This window comes from Paramisgurnus dabryanus, chromosome 9, assembly GCF_030506205.2.
Source record: "Paramisgurnus dabryanus chromosome 9, PD_genome_1.1, whole genome shotgun sequence".
NCBI classification, from domain to species: Eukaryota; Metazoa; Chordata; class Actinopteri; order Cypriniformes; family Cobitidae; genus Paramisgurnus; species Paramisgurnus dabryanus.
The window spans coordinates 36,516,841-36,537,879 of record NC_133345.1 but is presented as its reverse complement, the minus strand read 5'-3'; the positions used below and the strand labels follow the sequence as shown (position 1 = coordinate 36,537,879).

The following is a 21,039-nucleotide window of genomic DNA, read 5'->3' as shown; positions in this document are numbered from 1 at the left end:
CCTCAGAGCAGAGCTCAACATTATTATTCATGACCCTTTCAAATAGGGCAAAAATAGACCATTTCATTCAAATGACAAATTCTAGGCTTGTAAATGGATATGTAAAAACGTTTATGGATATTTTTTGCACTTAATAAAGTGCCTTCTTTGTCAAAGAACAATTTAACATATTATGGCAACACATCCTTTGGCACCTTTAATCTTAGGTTTCATATTTATTAGGGTTACACAAGTCAGAAACAACAAATATAGATTAGGCCTATTTTATTTGTATTTTATATTTTACTTTTTGGTGATGTCAGTGAAAATTCAGACTGGGTAAGTAAAATACTGAACCATCAGATTTCTCCCCAATCTACATCATCACTCCAGTTTAACACATTATAGGCTACTTATTTAACAGCCATTACAAAAAACGCAAACAAAGAAAGCTTACTACTGTAGTTAGCAATTGTTTTGTTGTTTGTGCTTTATTATTTTATGAGCAGTCTGTTTAAACTACGTACACTATACTGTTGCAAGTTTGCAACTCTTCAGGTTAATATGGGATTGTCGTGGAAAACAATGTCCCTGAATCGTTATGTGTAATAACGTGTCCCATATTTTGTGCATAAAACTGTTAATATAAGAATGCTTTCTTCCTCACACACTTACCGGTAGCTGCCTGCAATCATGCACATCGCGTCTCGTTCAGGCTGAGATTTGGCGCTTCTTACAAGCGCGAATGCAAGCATACACGAGTAAAGCCAAGACCAATCATAAAGCGAAGTAGGTTAGAGAGGCGGGACTTAGGAAAGGTAAAGCCAATCATATTAGCGATGTGAGTTTTGGAGGCGGGACTCATCGTTAACCGTTTGTGTACCACAAATAGCGCTATTTTTCTTTTTATAAGAGTTTAAATCTCATTTAATGATTACTGAATAAATTCATGTTAAATTAAATAAGTAACAAGTAAAAAACACAAGAAACAGACAGACATCAGTTGTTATATGAATAAAGATCATATTATTAAAAAAAAGCACCCCAGAAAAAAAAGGGCACTTTTTCTCCAGGAATAAAAAGGGCAGGTGCTCAAGCCCCCTTTGATGTCTATGTGTGCACGTGCCTGATCTGAGTTGATTAAACAAAAATTTTTAAGGCAGCAAAGTTTTTTTTTACAGTGTAGTAATCATAGTTTTCTGTTTCATTTATAGTAAAATGCATGGTTCATTTGCATATGGGATGTAAGACATTAGCAGGTTTAAGCTTGGTTGGATACAATGACTTTTACACAAAATAAAGTTAATTTTTGCTTTGTTAAAGAAAAAGGCAGATGTTTTGCTAGGTTTGATATAAAAAAAACAAGGTTACTACACTTGCTACAGTAAAACTATAGTTGAATTTCAATAAAATGCTTAACTGAGTTTTACAGTTTTTCTGAATTGCTAAAACACATTTTTTGAAACCATCACTCATTTTCTCAAAACCTTAAACACAAATCCCAATTTTAAACAAAATTCACAGAACCCCTGACTCTTCTAGCAAAATCAAACAATTCCTTCAAAAACATTTCACTTGTACTCAAAATCAAACTAAGCTTTCAAATCATACACACATAAGTCTATAATATAAAACACTACAAGCATCCATTAGACACTACCTTAAAAAATGGAAAACACAACATCCAGGAGATCTGCTTACAGAAAAATACTTGTTTATTGTACATAACAACACATACTGTTAAAAATCTCTATTACTGTAATCACAAGTTTAGTTCAGTGAATGTAGCGAATACTTTACTGTAAGTACTGCAAGTAATAGTAAGTTTTCAATGTTACTGTAAGCAGCACTTGTATTTTGTAAAAAGTCAGCAATCCAACTGCAAATTTTGCCAATTGCATCGTCTCTGGTGTCCTTTTCTTCCTCATACTCTTCATCTGCCTCTCAGACTGTTTCCAAATCACACAATTGGTAAAAAATACCATGGGCCCTATCTTGCACCCAGCGCAATTGACTTTGTCAGTGACGCATGTATCATTCGTATTTTGCGCCGGCGCACAGCGGGGTTTTTCCCTCCACAGATGCACGTCAGCAAACTAGGGAATGAACTTGCGCTCCCTGGGCGGTTCAGCGCAAAAAGGAGGCGTGTTGCGGCGCAAACCATCTCTTATGCTATTTTGCAGTTTCAAAAAACAATTGCGCTACTAACCAAAAAAAACTAGTCTAAAGTCAGTGGCGCGTTGCGCGTGGTTCATTATGCTATTTTAAGGGCGCATGCTTGACCATAATGTATAGCGTGCACAACGCGCATACACTTTGCTTATCTAATCTACACAGATGCAACAGTTATTTTTGCAAATCATAAATTGTTACACTTAAAAATATTAATACACGAGATAAGGGGAATCATAGTGGTGAGCATTGTGGTGATATTTTTTATTTATTCTCATGCAAATAACGATTAAAATATTTTCATAACTTTGTTGTGTGGCTGTATTACGTTTATTTTATGTAAATAATAGTTAAAATGTTTTCATAAGAAACCTTAATGTATATGAACTTGATTTGTAAGAGTACTTTGTGGTTGGACCTTGCTTGCGTTTCTTGGGTCCGATTTCAAAGCCCCCAAACCCTTTCAGCGGTGAGGGTGGACGCAGCGATGTCCTCTGCTGGCGTCAAGTCCTGAGGCAGATCCACCTCCCGTTACACGGCGTGCCCGATTTATGCTGGCAAGCGTGGGATTCCCCCGTACAAGAACGTGGGTCTCCTCGGCTGTAAACCGCTCCTGGCGTGCGCCTGGTAAATCCGTCATAATAATAGCAACCCGCCATGGAACTTGCGCCCTTGCGTTTAAAGGGAATGTTGGCTAGCGTTCTGATTGGTTTATTTGACGTTACGCCCAAACCACACCTCTGAATAATGAACCTACTTCAGACCAACCTCTTATTGATTTGCGCCCGGCGCAAGAGTTATTTCTCACGCCGGGAAAATAGCAACAGCGCCCAAGATCCGCCCACAAAGTCACTTGCGCGTTGCGCTTCGCACTTGCGTTTCAGATCGTTAAAATAGAGCCCAATTAGTTAAAAGTGTGTAGAATTTTGAGTTGTTGTGTTTACTCGATGATAACGGTGTTTTAGTTGTGTTCAACTTTTGCCTGCCTGCATTTATAAAACAAGTGCATTGCACTGTGAAATGTGTGTTTTAGTGAGAAGTTTGTGTTTAGAATTTTGCAAAAAGAGTGCATGATTTGACAAATGGGTTTAGGCCACTATGAATTTGGTTCAGAGATTGGGGTTTAGTGTTTTAGCAATTCAGAAAAACTGTAATTTAGATAAATAAAAGTATTTTTATCTATCCATGCTAAATAACTCAACATCTGCACCTAGAGATTTCTAGGCAGACCTATTGTCTAACTTACGACACTGCCACCAACATGAATGGAGGTTTTTGTGAAGACTTGAATTCAATGAGCATTGATCTCACTTTCTCTTTGTTTCTAACAAATTGCAGCTGAGACCCTTCAATGGGGTCAGCCGTTTCTGTCTTCATATGCCCTCAAAAAGGCCCTAAATAGACATTGTGCCACTTCACTTCAAACAAGTTTGAGTCAACCTCTCTTTGAGCAGAACAAGCTTCAGTCAATCTGTCTCTATTCAGCAATATCCCTCACTTCACATAAAAGCCATCTTTCACAGAGCAGCCCACCATTCAGCGAGACCATGTTTACATCGAAATCACGCACAATGCGTTTTATTGCGATTCAAATAAGCGCCATTGAGAGCCAACGAGCCTTATAGTTCTTTATGATGCTAACAGGACAAGGGCCGGTTGCCATGGCTTTATATTTCGAGGCGATGCCTTGGGCAGTATGTGCGAGAGCAAATGGTAGTTACGCTTGAAAAAGTGTTTGTACGCCGCTGTCCCACAATTCAGTGATTTTGTTTCTATTCACTCATTCTTTGACGTGTGTTAAGCTCGTCTTGCGGGAGAAACTCTTGACTTTGCTTGTGAAAGCAAACTATGGTTGACAGACAAGCATAGCGTTACCCACTCGAGGTTGAGATGTTTCGGTTTAAAAGAAATCTTGTCTTGTTTTTGGATCCATCTCAAATATTACATTAATTCCTTTTCATTAAAGGGTACATTTCATGTGAAGCCATGTTTTCATTGCACTTAGCGTAATAAAAGAAACAGATGCATTATACAGTAATCCTACATTTCAACGCCAATCTCTCACTCTCTAAAGAAAGAGAAATGTAAACTGGCTGTCCACATTAAACACAAGAACATATACTGTATTGTATATGACCATCCATGCTTACATTATGGCTACATTATGGTCTTAATGTAGTATTCATGACCTGTTTTGATGAATGAGAGTGTCAACTTTACCAACGCACAAAGGTCAGTGGGTTTTTACCTTCTGATAAGTACAGATTTTAGTTATTGCAACTCATCACTACACTGTAAAAAATACTTTGCTGCCTTAAATTTTTTGTTGAATCAACTCGGATTTACAAGTCATTTTAACTTACTATTAGTTATCTTGACTAGAGATGAGTTGTTATAACTACAGGTGAGTTGTTATAACTAATAAAATTAAGTTGACTTTTCTCAACTATATTTTATAAGTTGTGACAACTCATCTCTGTTGACATGACTTGTAAATCTGAGTTGATTTAGCAAAAAATTTTGAGGTAGCAAAGTATTTTTTACAGTGTAGTAAAAAAATAAAATAAAGTACTTGCACAGCAAATTTGATTAAACTAAAAAATGGTCCCAGGCACACTGCAAAAAATGACTTTCTTACTAGTATTTTTGTCTTTTTTCAGTAGAAATACCTTAAAATTCTTAAATCAAGATGTATTTTCTTGATGAGCAAATGACCTAAGAAATAAGTCTAGTTTTTAGACTAAACATATCAAATTTAAGTGAATTTGTGCTTAAACAAGCAAAAAAAAAAAAAAAAAAATCTTCCAATGGAATAAGAAAATTTTTCTTGAATTAAGTGTTTATGAAAAAAGTAAACTTATTTCAAGAACATTTTTCTTATTCCATTAGCACTAATTTACCTAAAGTTTACATTTTTTGTCTAAAAAGAGACTTATTTTTCTAGGTAATTTTACTCATTAAGAAAATACATCTTAATTTAAGAATTTTTAGATATTTTTTCAAGTAAGAAAAACATTTTTTTGCAGTAAGGGAACCAATTGTTGGCAATTTGTTTTAAAAAACTGAATTTCTTACTCAGAATTTTTGTCTTGTTTTTTAGTAGAAATATCTAAAAATTCTTAAATTAAGATGTATTTTCATGATGAGCAAAACAACCCAAGAAAATAAGTCTAGTTTTAGACCAAAAATATAAATTTTAAGTGATTTTGTGCATAAAACAAGCAAAAAAATCTGCCAATGGGCTAAGCACATTTTTCTTGAATATTTCTTGAATTTAGTGTTTAAGAAAAATGTTCAAGATTTTTTTGCTTACACCATTGGCAGATTTTTTTTTTTTTGCTTGTTTTATGCACAACATCACTTAAATTTGATGTTTGGTCTAAAAACTAGATTTATTTTGTTGGGTTGTTTGGCTCATCAAGAAAAAGCATCTTAATTTAAGAATTTTTAGATATTTTATCTGAAAACAAGACAAAAATACTAAGAATTGTTTTTCTTGAAAATCATTTTTCGCCGTGTACACATAAAACAGGTGGTATAAAGAGAAGTGTTTCTGATAAAAAAGACCAGGGTGAAGTGAAACTGCATAAGTGAAACGGTACTGCTGTTAATGGGGTCATCTAAGGGTTGCATAAAGGACAGGCAAAAGAAAATGAGAAGAAGAGTAAAAGTAAAAGAATGAAACATACCTGGACGTCCTTACCAGCCCACTTGCATTCATCTCGTCGAGAAGTTGATGGTGGCCAAGCTATCTACCATAGAGAGAGTGAGAAAGAGAGAGAGACTTAGTTTTGTTTGCTTTTAAAATAAAAATCTTTGCTTTGGCTTGGGATTTATACTTCAGATATTACTATCAGGATTAGCTATTCAAATGAGCCAAACAACTTTCCAGCCGCATTGTGGCAGCCGTACAAACCATGTTCGGGGTGAAAAGACTAATGATATTATATTAGTGAGCTTGTTAAGGTCTGCGGTCCCAGCAAGTTCTCGTGTGGTGCCTGTGAGTTAAGGTGTTGAAATGGAGCTGTAACTCCTGTCTCATGTGAACGTGTGAAACAAAATCCTCATCAGATAAACTGTGTGTCTGTGAGAGTGAAATTCAATTCGCCAACGGTTTGTGCTGGATTGAATATTCTGCCTTCGGACATTGAAACAAAATTTTATTTGACCTTCCTCAGACCCTAGGACATCAACCGTACAAATATGTTGACCCATTTTTTTCCTTTACAGTGTGACAAACTTGCCAAATTGAAATTTCTCCTTTCTTGAGAATGGAAACTTGTTCTTCATATAAAATGAATGCACGTGTAGGAACAAATGCTGCAATAAAACGTAACATCGCTCAAGTAGGTTACACCCATTAATTAAGTTAGAACAGCAACAATGGAGCAATATAATTCAGCAGTAATGTACTAAAGGCTTTGCTGACATAACTTACATAAACATTTATGACCTCATTGCACAGTGTTGTCGCTTGGTTGTATGGATGCTACATTGGGCTGCAGTTTTATTCTGTCTGCTATGTATTTAGTTCATTATTTATCCAGGTGAATGGAGAGCAGCTCTCAGCTAAACTCAATGTGATCAGTGAGACAGATTTACTCTGAAATATTCATACACTGCACAGTGGAAACAGATCCCCATGTGTCCTTAAATGTGCATGGGTGAGACAGAGAAAAGACAAAGAGAAACTTTGTCAAACTATGTGTAGCAGCCAAAACATGACAATTAGTGACCCAGACTGAGAAAACCCACCTAATTGTTTTTTTCTCGTGATTAACTGTTTTCCACAAAAAATCATAATGTAAACAGTCTGTGAAAATATAACCTATATTTAATATTGACTGAGTAAGGTTATGTCATAGATTGAATCTTTGATGCTCCAAATCTCATCATTAGATTGTAAGACTTTAGCCTAAATTTCACAGACAGGGTCACATTTACAATTTACAGAAATATGCTTTCTAAATTGTAACATCTACTGTAATTTTCAGTATTTTTAACAAAGAGACGGGTCAGCATGACTGACTAGTCATCCAACAACTAGGGTGCACTCATACAACGCAAAAAATGACTTTCTTCATTTGTATTTTTGTCTTGTTTTCAGTACAAATATCTAAAAATTCTTAAAATTGAGATGCTTTTTCTTGATGAACAAAACGACCCAAGAAAATAAATCTAGTTTTTAGACCAAAAATATCAAATGTAAGTGATTTTGTACATAAAACAAGCAAAAAAAATCTGCCAATAGGGTAAGGAATTTTTTTCTAGTTTTTTTCTTGAATTTAGTGTTTAAGAAAAATGTTCAAGATTTTTTTACTTACCCCATTGGCAGATTTTTTTTGCTTGTTTTATGCACAAAATCACTTAAATTTGATATTTTTGGTATTAAAACTAGACTTATTTTCTGGGGTCATTTTGCTCATCAAGAAAAAGCATCTTAATTCAAGAATTTTTTAATATTTTTACTGAAAACAAGACAAAAATACTAAGAAAAGTTTTTCTTCACAATCATTTTTTGCAGTGTATATTCACCCTGATCTCATGAATTTCCATTTTATAGTCACAGAATATTTTGCTTATTTATCCGTGTCATTGTCAAGGATCTCCGCATTTTTCCGTGTTCATACCACAGACTTTCTTTTCCGTGTCAATTTCACATATTGATTACTCAATTTTCTAACCATTGTCTCTTGGGTTTGGGGTTAGAACGACTTTCTGTTATATAAAATGACATCCTAACCCAAACCCAACGCTAACCTAAATGTCAGACGACAATTGTTTAAAAATCCGGAAACAAATAGTATAAACCAATAGTTAAAGTGACATCCTAACCCAAACCCCAAATCTAAGTGACAGTGGTTTACAAATAGGAAAAACAATTGAGTAACCAATACCTGAAACTGACACAGAAAAGCTGTCACTAAAAGATAAACATTCTGATATGTGAGCACAAGTATATGTAGTTGAATGTGGAGAGATTTTTATTACTAGCTGTAATGAAGGAAAGGGGGGACAATCACACTTGGGTACGGTTCGGTCCAGATAAGTAGGCTATAATCAACCCAACAGAGCGATCACACTAGCCAAACAAACTATACTTTGGGGTCAAACGTACTCGGGTACAGTAAATGTAGTATGCATTAAAAGCCTGTGTGTTAATTGATTTAGCATTATTTTGATAAAAAAAATTCTTACTAGTTGTTGGTCCATGCTAATGTCGATTAAGTCAAAGGACAGGACGTGGTCTTTAGCCCCCACAAAGAGCCGTCCTCTTTCCTCATCCAATAATAACGTGTGATAGGCTGAACTATTGGACAATCCGTTGAAAGTCTGCAAGTTGTTCGACTCCAACATTTCTGTGGGGACAAAGTGAAAAGCATTTTATGAATGTATAGTATAAATAAATTATAGCTCCCAAAAACTTCAAAAGCGAACACTGACAGAAAAATTACATAATTTACCTACACATGCTGAGCTTTTGAAATTGGTCTGTAAAATAAAATAAAAAATGTTTTCCGACCTCATTTTCAATATGAATTATAATAACGCTGACACGGACATATAAAATCAGCCATTGCATTTCTCTCTCTCTAGTTTGAGAAGTGTGCGAGTTTGGTTTTGGCAAGAGTAAAGCTGAGAACGTTGTGTTTTCAGATACACATAGGCACTTCAAGGCACAAGAGGAACATGGAGTGAGATATTTGCTTGTCTTTATAACTCTGTGTCATTTACGCTCCATAGATCTTAATGACGCCAAACCCTTATAACCCATAATTCAAATGATGGAGACAGAGTCAGGTTACTCCTGCTTTACTCTAGCCTGTGGATTTATCCAGCCAAACCTAACCTCCACTAAACTCCAGACGGATCACCGCAATATTAATCCACATTAATCCACACTCCCACCCCACACACACAGACACACAGGGTGGGTTTACACTGGCCAACAAATCAGATGCATTCAAAACCATTTATAAGCTTCACAATGTACTATTTATCCATACAGGCAGGCGGGCAAGGACAGCTGGGAGAATATATGAAATAAATGGCGCCAGCAGGAGTTCACTGTGAACTTTAAGTCAAAAGATACTTATACCTACATCCCAAAAAACTTAATAGATGAAATATAACAGATCCCTATAATGCCTTTTATAGTGTATCAGCCCAGTTATTCTCCACATTTTAAAGTCTTTCATGTCATTTCAGGGTTACTATTAACCATAAAATCCTAATACAACATGTTGAAATAGTTAGGTTTGTAATTTATCTGGTTTAAAATTATTGTTCAACCACTATCAATACCAATGCTACAGCGTTCAATGCTAATGCCTGTCAAAAGGGCGGAGTTTAAGCTGCGTGACGTCAACTGAAGGAGCTTTATGGATGGATGCATGGATGGATGGATGGATGGATGGATGCATGGAGGGATGGATGCATGGAGTGATGGATGCATGGAGGGATGGATGAATGAATGATGTAATGAATGAAGACATCAAGAGAGATAGTAGAGAGTAAAACAAGTGAAAGAGAAGACTAAGGGAGGTAAGATGATGTGGGTAAAGTGTAATAGAGGAGAAATAAAAACAAGATAAAGAAAAGAGTAAAAAAGTTAGGAATCAGGATCTTAGAGTATTTCACTTTTGTTTTCAGTAGTTGTGATGTTTCTGTTTGGCATTAAAAACCCTCTAAATGCCTTTTCAATACTTAAACAGACTCCAAACACCAAGAATTTGTCTCACCATCATTTCAGTGCTCACAGACAGAGTTAAAGACAAAACAGTGTCTCTTTAAATGCACCTCCTTTAACCAGATATTTTTTGTTTTATTTTAAAATGGCATAAGTTCATTTCACTTTAATGCTGCGTTCACACCAAACGCGGTAGAGGTGGCAAAAATTTTTCTATTTTGAATTTACTTGCTTCATTCACACGGAAATTGCGTCATGGGAGGGGCTTCTGCGACTCTGGTTGCTTCCTGTAATCACATCACTACTAGAGCAAGCTCCTGATTGGTTAACGTGGCAAGGTTTTCCGCCAAACTCGCACGTCTCCCGCTGCAACGGTCAATTCGCTTCATTCACACGTCAATTCGCATCCTACGCGCGAATGAAGCAGGGATTCGTGTCTACCGCGCCATGCTAAATTTCTTATTCGCGCCACGAGACCTCCTTTACATTGGCTTAACATTGAAATAATTCTCGGCAGACGATTTATTCGGGTTCGGTGTGAATGCAGCATAACAGTTACGCATTTGGCAGACACTTTTATCCAAAGTGACTTTGCATTCAGGTTATACACTGCAAAAAAAATATTTTAAAGAAAAAATGTTCTTAGTATTTTTGTCCTGTTTTCAGTAAAAATATCTAAAAATGCGTAAAAAAGAGGCTTTTTCTTTATGAGCAAAAAGACCCAAGAAAATAAGTCTATAGTTTTTAGACCAAAAATATCAAATGTAAGTGATTTTGTGCATAAAACAAGCAAAAAAAATTTGCCAATGGGGTAAGAAAATTTTCTTGATTTTTTTTTAATTAAGTGTTTAATTTTTTCATATCCCGTTGGCAGATTTTTATAATTTTTTTGCTTGCACAAATTCACTTAAATTTTATGTTGTATTTTTTTTCTAAAAACTAGGCTTATTTTCTTAGGTCATTTTGCTCATCAAGAAAATACATCTTGATTTAAGAATTTTAAAGTTTCTTTAAGAAACCAAAAAAATGGTTTTTCTACCAAGGACCTTTTAAACACCCTTGTTTTCCCGGTGGTCCTGAATGCATGTCATTGTATTATGAAGACCTCTGACTCCTCATCACATATTGTCTTTTTTATCAATGTCATAGTACTCTATACTATAATCACTTTCTTTTGTAGGTGTAGATTCACTTGTTTGATGTTTTGGAGTGTGGGTATGAGTGTGTAACATCAAGTATGGTGTCATTGAATGGTCAAGTGTTTACTTGCGTAATGCACTTGTGCTGTAAAGAGGTCCAATTAAAACAGCAGGCACACACATACAGCAGTTTTTACAGCACAACACACATGCAAAATACTCTCTATATGTATGCACACATAACAAACTAAATATGAATAAGAAATATTGCAAACAAATCAACAATGGTGAAATATTTTTCTGTGGAAGTGTTGGTACCAAAGCTTAACCTAAGTAAGTTGATTTAGTCAGACGAAGAGGCAGACAGACAGACAGACAGACATGTGCAGGGTTTTAGCTTAATTGACAAAATTATCCCCAGAAGTTACACTAAAACTTGAAAAGAGTTTTGTGGATATATAGAAATGTGAAAAAATAATGTCATTACAATGCTGCCTTGTGCTTTCTAGTTGCATGTGTCATTTGTAAAACAATAAATCTGTCATCCTCATGTCCCAGTAAACAGATAAAACTATGTTCATTGTAACTTTCGCATAAGTCTTTAGTAAAAACACCTCTGTTTTGATCCAGTCTGTTGCTGGGGTTTTAAAACCGAAGATACCAAAGGTAGAACGTCATGTAAATGGTAGACTAGTTGCTCGTTGTGTGTGTGTATTTGTCAGTGTGTGTTGACAAGCTATTATCAAGTTGGCGTGGGAAAAGTGTATGTTCTTAGATTTAGAAATCAAATACCATTTGAGAACACAACGTTTCCAACTAATCTTGTGGTTCATGAACTAGCTGCATGGTAAAAGTGTCACAAATTGACAACAGGTACATACATCAGTCATCAGTCATGTACTACTTGTAAGGGTGTAATATAAATACTTTAACGGTACAATTTATGGCAGGTTTGTGATGTTACCGTTTAAATGAATACTGCAACACATGACCTGTAATTCTCACAGACCCTTAGTAGATCACCTAAAAACACTATAGTGAACAGAGACAGTCCTCCAAAAATAACAGCCTAATAAATTGTTCTTTGTGTGAGCAGCTTATGATGATGTACAGATATGTGTTATGTCTAGCTTCCAGTCACTTATTAAAGCCCGTGGTTAAGTTTTAAACAGTCACAGGTTTTTATGGCACAAATTAACCAATATACAAGTATTACCAATACTCGTGTTGCAAACCTTGTGAACTGAAGCCATGAGATAACTTTATAAGAAGAACTCTGTGAACACGAACCACATAGTCAGATCTTATAAATACATAAACCAGAACATTAAAGCATGATGTGGTCACGAGAGCCAATGGGTTTCAACATGGCAAGCTGACTTGCTGGAGGCAACTTAACGAGTGTAGAGAGCATCTTCTATTATGTGACTTTGTGGCACTGTGTTAGTGTCACGGACCTATGACATGGGCAACCTGGGTTTGATTCTCCTTTAAGGCAATTTTTTATATAAACTCACGATCTTGATTCATAAATAAATGCAATCTTCTTTATAAATGAAGGCGATTATCTTGCATATAGTTCCCTGTATTCAGATGCTGCATTCACGTGTTCATGTATTTTCCTTTCTTTTACTGGTATTTACATTACAATACAGGATGCTATAGCAGTCCAACTTGCTCTAACTCACACAGTGTAAAACCAAACCCTATTCATTCACCAATCAGATCCGAGCGTTTCTCTCTTCTCTCTTTCTCATTTGCTGTGTTCCGCTGTCACTCGCGTGACGTATTACAAAGTGGCAGACCATAACACATCGGTTTACTTGGATTTGGAGCGAAAATTTTCACACAGAAGAGAGGAAACACGAGCGCCATTGCGGAAAATCCTGGTGGCGAGGGAGAGAGGAACAATGCAACAATATTTGTTTCGAAAAAGGCAAGGAAATACTTCTGATCGTTTCTCAATTGGAAGGCTGCAGCCCCCGGATGTCAAATATGCAGGCTGCATACGTCATCAAGCCTGGTTTATTGAGGTAAACTGAGCATTACATTCGCAAATCATAAGCATACTGCAACAATTTATGATTAACTAAGTATAATAGTCAACTTTATAATTGTTAGTATTCTCAAATAAGACAGTCTTGATGACGTATGCAGCTTAGAAATACGACATCCGGAGGCTGCAACCTTCAGATTGAGAAATGGCTTCTGCCACGAGTTCCTCATCAGAAAGTTGTAACATGACTGCGTTTCTCCCTGATGCCTCAAAATGTTGATCGTTTAGCGTTTTAAAGGTTTAGTTTTTAGTTAAGTTTTAAGGTTGGCCAGTTCTTTTCCTTTGCGACAGTGCTGCGGCGCTTGTGCCCTCTAGGGGCGCTAGGCGTGAAAAAGACATGTCTAGCGCCCCCTAGTGGCCAAGAATTTTCGCGGTGTGCCTTTAAATTCGAGGCAATCAGTTTATTTTTTTTATTTTAAGTAAAATCAACTAATTATATTTTACCGTGTTAACCAAATTAAATACATTGCTAAAGAGGTCCAGTAGTTCAATAATAATATTATAATGTGACAAGAACACTTTTTTGCAATTATGTCAGCAGGTCACGTCGGCAGCATATTTCATTCCTTCCTGGGCTTGATTGTGAAAATCAAACTGCAGTCTATGGGTCACGGTTTTCATCAAAAATATCTAAAAATGTTTTTTGCCTTAGTGGTTTGGAACGACATAGGGATAAGTGATTTACGATAAAATAAAAATTTTGGGGTAAACTAACATTTTGAGGAAACTAAAATAAAATTGTATATGCATGCACATCATGCATGCATTAAGAACAAATGATAAAACCTAACAATGTGCAAGGCAATCTCATACGCAATTTGTATGTATTTTAAGAGGTGACTCATTGGTATTAATCTGTGCATTTTTATATGATTTGCTTTCGCTCTGTGATGTTGGGGTTGGGGCAGGGTGGGGTTTTATTGTTGCTCGCTTCATGCAAATTAGCCAACTCGTAAAATTCACATGACATCAGGCTGACACTGTAGTATCCTTACCAAGTAATCCTGCAATCTGCAATATTGTGAGTTTTATCATTATATTAAGCAGGATACATATAAAAATATACATTTTGTGTGAAATTCAGAAATGTAAAAGAAAGCATATGGTGGCTTCTGCCTGGCATTGTGAGTAATCACAACCGCAACACAGTGGAAACCGGCCGTCACACAGGAAGAAAACGGCTTTAGACATGCTGATAATCTGAAGCTGACAGATTTACACAGGCTCACAAACAGACCTACACCAAGAGAGGAGAGGATGGAGAGACTTACAGTATAAACAAGAAAAGAAATCATTTTGACATCAGCCTCTTCAAACCACTTTTCTCTTGATCTATTATTGTGGAAAAACATTTGAGAGAGGAAAACGTTGGAAGCTGAAGTATGGTCCCATCTGAGGCTGATAAAAATAAACTCCCCTACCCTACATACTGCACTGCAGGGCACATGTGTGTGTTTGTGTGTGGGCAGATGACACACAAGTGTTATCCAATCTCACCTCTTTCCATTCACTACAGCATGCAGATCTCTCTAACCAAATCTTCTGAATATTTCGTTTAAAATTATCGTTTGCCCTTTCTGCATAGTTCATGGGCCATTTTATGGTGATCAAATATCTGATATCAAATCAGTGTGTGTTTTTATCTTCCCAAAGAAAAACTATATTCAGGAAACAATATTTTCCATTTCACAGGAATTTGGCAGACTATTGTTTTAGGATTGTGTGCTCGCTGTGGTTTTATTTCTGAAAAGGATACAAAGAGTTCACATGCTGCAAATGCAACCCAACACCAGATTCTTGGCGTGTTTGTGGATTAAAAGCTTAATTAAAGTGAAATAAAACGTCTCCTGTTTCTTCATGAGATTATGTCTTAAATCTTTCACCCCAGAATGCACCCAAAACATTTATCCGGCATACAAATCACCTCAGAGAAAAACACGTACTGTGAGGTAGCCAATCTTGCGTAAAGATTGTTCTTGTCTAACTGAAAGACTAATTTGAGATAACATATGTGGCCACAACCTTTCTCTCGTTCTGGCTGTCTTTCCACAGGTTGATATTTATTTAAGGGTGTTATTGTTAACCTGCCCTGGGAACTATGGGCTCAGATGGGATATTGATCCGCCCCTGTGAGATATACCAGCCCTCGGTTAGGACTTCCTTATAGGTTTCCTCCCAGCACACCCATGAAGGTTCATCATTCTGCTGATGGAAATATTTATGTGTCATATATGTGTATGCATATTTATAATATTTATAAAAATATAATTTACAGACTGTGCTAGACATTTAGATGGCTAAGCTTGCTTGGTTCCTCCACATCAACATTTACATTATAAGAATGTGTTTTCATTTAACTGCAAGCATTTAATATTACTGCATTAGATAATACCATTGAGAGTCTATTAAATATTTCTTATCAGGAAGAAAAACCTGTCTATAGTGTTTTGAACATTTGAAGTGTGGGATAGGACTATCAGGTTTGCAGACTAATAGTATTCAAGAGTTGCAAGTCAATTCAACGTACTATTTAAGGTTTTTTATCTGTGATAAATTGACATAACTTAAAAAAACAAGTTGAAATTGTTTAACTTAATTTTTTTAGTTAAAGTAACATATGTTGATTTGACAAAAATGCTGCATTTTCTTTAACATGAAATTGAAATGACAAAGCAAAAATTGGTAATGCTACATACACACCAAACGTGTGGCATCGCGTTAAGAGCTCGTTATAGTTTTGTGTAGGTCCTACGGCCTAGGTTCCGCATCGGTTTTCATTTGTGCTTTTGGGTCATCTTCGACGTGCAAACACATGCGCCGACCGCTGGTAGGCAGTTTCCACGTGTGTAACCACAGTAGCAGCATGACCGTCTTTTCCCTGACGGGAGGGGGTTCAGGTGGGCCAATCACAGCACTTACGGTCCGCTTAGAACTGACGCGCTGTTAAAAATTTGTCGAGGACACATCAGGCTACGCACAGGTTACAGATAACCTACGGCGAAGCTATTGCGTAGAGCTTAAACACAACTATAATTTGGGCATTAAGGGCTTGTTATAGTTGTGCGTAGGTCCTATGGCTTAGGTTCCGCGTCGGTTTTCATTTATACTTTTGCGTCGTCATCGTCGACGGGCAAACGCGCGCGCTGACCGCGCTGGTAGGCAATATCCATGTGTGTAACCACAGTAGCAGCGTGACCGTAAATAGGTACTTTAAGCAACAGCCTCTGGTGGAACGGCAACAGCATTCTGACGTTGTATTGCGCATGCGCGAATTTAACTGCTAATTTGCGACGTTCTACTGTAACGGTCTACTACGGGAGAACAGCTGATCTTCTGGTCGCCATAGCCGTTCCATTCCCAGCTGTTGCTTAAAATCCCTAATGAAGAAGCAGCTTGGCAAGTAAACACACAAATGAAGAATAATCAGCAACGTGTTGTGTATGATTTAAGAAGACCCGCATTGATGGAAGTAAATAAACAGCGACTTTTGTTGCAGTTTCAGCTAAATCACTGGCTCATCTTTGTTCTCAACGGCGCAAACTGAAATACCTATGACGCAGTTTTTTTCCCTGATGGGAAGGGTTCTTTTAGACCAATCACAGCGCTTACGGTCCACGTAGAACTGACACACTGTTACAATTTTTGCGAGGTGCACGTCAGGCTACGCAGAGCTTGCACAGACTACGTATAACCTACTGCGTAGCTACGTAGTTTATGCACAACTATAAATTGGGCATTACTCGCGGGATTTAACTTGAATATTTTCAACTTGGATGAAGACGCGTTTGAGGCGAATGGCATGTGTTTTCGCGTCATTTGCATCGCCCCACGCGAGGACGCGTCTGATTGCGTCTTTGCATTGACTTTTTATGTAATCTACTCGCACAAATCGTTGAACTCGCGTCTTGTGTGAACCCACAGTAAGTAATTTTACATTTGTGATTTTGGTAAATAATTAAATAATAATCAGTGATGCGCGGGTTGATCCGAAATGAGTGGGTGCCTGCGGTCACCCGTGATTACCCGCGGTTACGAGTCATCCAAAAAAAAAAATTTAATGGTAGCGGTCGGGTCGTTTGAAATAAAGATGGCAATTAACTATTTTAAACAATTACTACTTTTGAAAAATGTGGGTCGGGTACAATATTTATTTTTTATTTTTTTGTGGTCCCAGTTGCGGGCGGGTTAGTTTAAAACGTCGGTAGGGTGCAGGCTGTTTATACATTCACCAGCGAAACACTGATATATATATATATACTGTAGTGTAGTTCGGGCAAAATTGTTTTAAAAAATTACCAAGTGAAAAAATTGATAATTAAATTATTATTAAAATGTTTAAACAGCACCCATTATGTTAAATATAATATTCATAATTTGCCAGGGTTATTCAAGTCAAACCAGGATTTATACTTATGAGACCAAAAGTCCCAGTTTGATTTTTCCATCTAACAATAATAAATTATTAAATAACACTTTAATATATTTAAATTACTTTAGGTATCATAAATTAACAATAACCAATACATTTTATAACGTGTATTCACCTATGTCATCTATTTAAAAATATGATCTAATGTCAAATCATACGTGAAATTGACCCTTATAATTGACCCTTATAAAAAAGCCATTTTAGATCATGGTGAGGGCATTATAACAAATAAATACATAACTGGGTACACATTTGAAACGCAAAGTATGAATTTCATAGTCCTTTGACAATGATTCAAAGTACAGTATATAACAAACCCTCACAGTCTCCATTACTCTGCCATGAGTAATGACACACAAACCCTGAGATTAATTGATGAGAATTTTGCATAAGATGAATCAGGCAGACTGTGGTGACAAATGTACACAGGTGTGTGGGTTTGCATGGGTGCTGGTGGATATCAGAATCAGTCTTGGCTTTTTACCAAGCCGTGTTTCGAGTCTGCTCAGATTAGCTTGCAGATACAGATCCAGTACACTCTCCCACATAGGTATACAAATAAACACAAACAAATATACACATTCTGTACCTCTTTTGATCTCTACTGTATGTGTCTTTTTGTTTCTTCCCACGCAAACTGTGCGAACGCCTGTAGGTGTCAGTATGTGTGAATGTGTTAGTGGTGTGCAGTGTTCAGGCAGATGAGAGCTCTGGGTACTTCAGAAGCACCCTGAGTGTTTGTGCGCTTGTGTGTTTGTGCTGGATTCAGTGCGTCTGTTGCCTGACAGTCACACACCAGGGTTCATACACAGCTCTGCGTCCAACAACCAGCTAATGAGAAGCTGTCATTGCAATTAGAAACCTGGCAGACAGAGAAATGATTCACTTTTATACAGCCATCTGCCCCGAGTGTTATACCTCTCTCTCTTTCTCTCTCTCTCTGTCTCTTGCTCGCTCGCTCGCTCGCTCTAATTACAGAGGTAGTGTGGAACAAGCTCTTTCATTTAAACACTCTCACTGTGAATCCAGTCCTGACAGCTCACTTCATCATGAACAGCAATCACATTAGGAAGTTTTATTATTATAACAAATCACGGCATTAAAAACTGTTTAACAGCCACATTGCATTATTTGTTCTGTAATTATAACTACATTACCTCTGAATACTGCAAATGTTATAAACAATTGACTTTTACTGAAGCATCCGATTGTTCAACAAAGATTGAACAAGAAAAAAAACACTACATGTGAACTACATTACATTTACAGTAGCGTACAGACAGTACTGTTGTCTCAGATGTACTAAGAATAAAAAGCAACAAACTATATAATCATGCATAAAAATGCTGGGTTGTTTCAAACGATGGTTGGGTCAAATATGAACATTTTCTAGGTTGACTTTACACAACCAGCATTTTAAGAGAGCATTTTACATTTATGCATTTGGCACATGCTGTGAATGACAGATCAAATGCATGATATTTGCACTGACAAACTCTTTTAGTATTATGGCATAAATTTATTTGTTAGAAGCTAGAACCAGATACCCAAAGGCTGATACCAGCATGGCTTGCCCTTATCATTAAAAACCAAGAACAAGACTACTTAAAAATAGCCAATGCAAATCTGTGTCCTGAAGCAAGAGAGCCGCTGCGATTGAAGTATATCTTAAACAAGTTACATTAAAAGTGTGAGAGATGCAGATTTAAAATCATGATATCAGAAAACGTAAACAGTTATGCCAGCGTTTTATGCTAAATGTAGCTGAACAACATGAGGAGTGATATACATGTGAATACTGTACAGAGATTTAAACATTTCCACCTGTGCATGAAGTTATACAGTATACTCATTCAACCACACACAACAACAACACACGTCTGATAAAACAGACACAGAATCTGTAACACAATAATGCATAATTTTACAGAATTACGCTACAGTAAATTGATTTATGTGTGTTTTAGTAATGTTTCTTTAGTGTAATGCTGCGACTTGACTGGTTTGTCCTATAACCAAAAATGTATTCAGTTTAACATTTCAATTAGCTTGATAAAATAAATTAAACAAATAAAAAAAAAAAAAAAAAGTTTTATTTAAGTCAAATATATCATTTAATTTAAATCAGCCTGATCATACTGTACTACAGCAATAAAAGTAATGTAACTACAGTACTGTACACAATTTTTGCTACACGTGTATGTAAAACAAAGAAAAGCATTATGGTTAAAATAAAGTTATTCATAGTTTATAAACTAAAATTGCCTTAATCTCTGGGTGCTACCGGTAAATCATTTTAAAACCATAAAAATAGTATTTTATTTTTAGTCTAACCCGAAAGTACCCAATACAAGCTTTATAAAATAAACCATATCAATTCTTATAAATCACTATAATATTAAGCTTACAAATTAAAATATTAAATTGATAAAATCTAATAAAAAAATAAATTAAAGTCCCAGTTTGCTTGCTTTAATATTTTAAAAATAGCTTTCAAAATGATTAAATGATGCAAATGTGAAATCCAACCACAAACATAAACACCCATATAACCCAAACCAAACACGCTCTCCACATGAAGACACCTCCAGCCCAGACCAACCCCATCAAACTTTAACAAGATCCGATCTCATTCCCAATCGATCAAACTGATCAATTTCTCCTCCTCCCAGAATTCCCAGCAGCAGAAGGTGTTTATGGACACTAACCTTTATACGAGAGTTTTAGACGGGGAACGTTGCTCTTGCTCCTCTGAGCGTCGGCTCCTCTCTCCGGTGTGCTGAGAGCCCACAGCAACGTTACAAACCCCCACAGGTACTCCATATCTGCCGGCTGCGTGCAGTCCACAAAACACGGGCAGTTTCAGCAATCCAGTCCTCCTGAACGCCACCTGAGGAGGGAGCAGGTGTGTTTGGGTTGTTGGGTTAGTCAATGTGTGTGAGCCGTACAATGATCACATCTCTCCTGGTGAAGCAGTCACAGCCTCAGGAGATGATCATGAGTGTCCACACCACTGTGTCTCCACGCATCCAATGTCTCTCAATTAAAAATGTGTTTTCCAATGCGTATGGCTTTGTATGTCCTTTGGAGCTTTTGCACTTTTTCTCTGTGATTGTTTAAAATAGTAACACAACTGAGAGTAACGTAAGAGCAAACTAAACTGAAACTCGCTGGAGCCCAGAGCGCTTTCTCTCTCTCTCTCTCTCTCTCTCTCTACAAAGCTCAGCACACGCACACACGGTCACAGGAGCGCAAAGACTGGGAGAAAGAGGAACCAGCTGAGACTGAAAGAGAGAGAGAGAGAGAGAGAGAGAGAGAAGAAAGAGAGAGAGAAGGGGAGGGGTGTGCTTTAAACTGAGGATCCTCTAGGTAGATTTTTCCCACTTCCACATCCCACCACCCATTCTCTCTCTTTCTCTCTCTCTCTCTCTCTCTCTCTCTCTCACACAGACAAACACACAACATTGTTTAGCTATTGCCTTGCTTTACACTCTTACAAGATAAAGGTCCAAAAAATGGACATTGTCAGGTGCAGGTTATACGGTTCAAGAACCTTCAACATCCACCACGAACC

At 36.8% G+C, this 21,039-nt stretch overlaps 1 protein-coding gene across 1 annotated transcript in view; it reads right to left on the bottom strand.

The window, feature by feature from the left end:
* sema3ab (sema domain, immunoglobulin domain (Ig), short basic domain, secreted, (semaphorin) 3Ab) overlaps positions 1-20,732 on the bottom strand; it is a 45,541-nt gene extending 24,809 nt beyond the window's left edge. The window contains exons 1-3 of the mRNA XM_065283542.2: positions 20,174-20,732; positions 8,350-8,510; positions 5,841-5,903 (exon numbers count right to left, since the gene is read on the bottom strand). Of these exons, the coding sequence (XP_065139614.1) occupies positions 5,841-5,903; positions 8,350-8,510; positions 20,174-20,288 (339 nt within the window). The 5' untranslated portion in view covers positions 20,289-20,732. The remainder of the gene's footprint in view (positions 1-5,840; positions 5,904-8,349; positions 8,511-20,173) is intronic.
* Between the last annotated feature and the right edge of the window lie 307 nt (positions 20,733-21,039).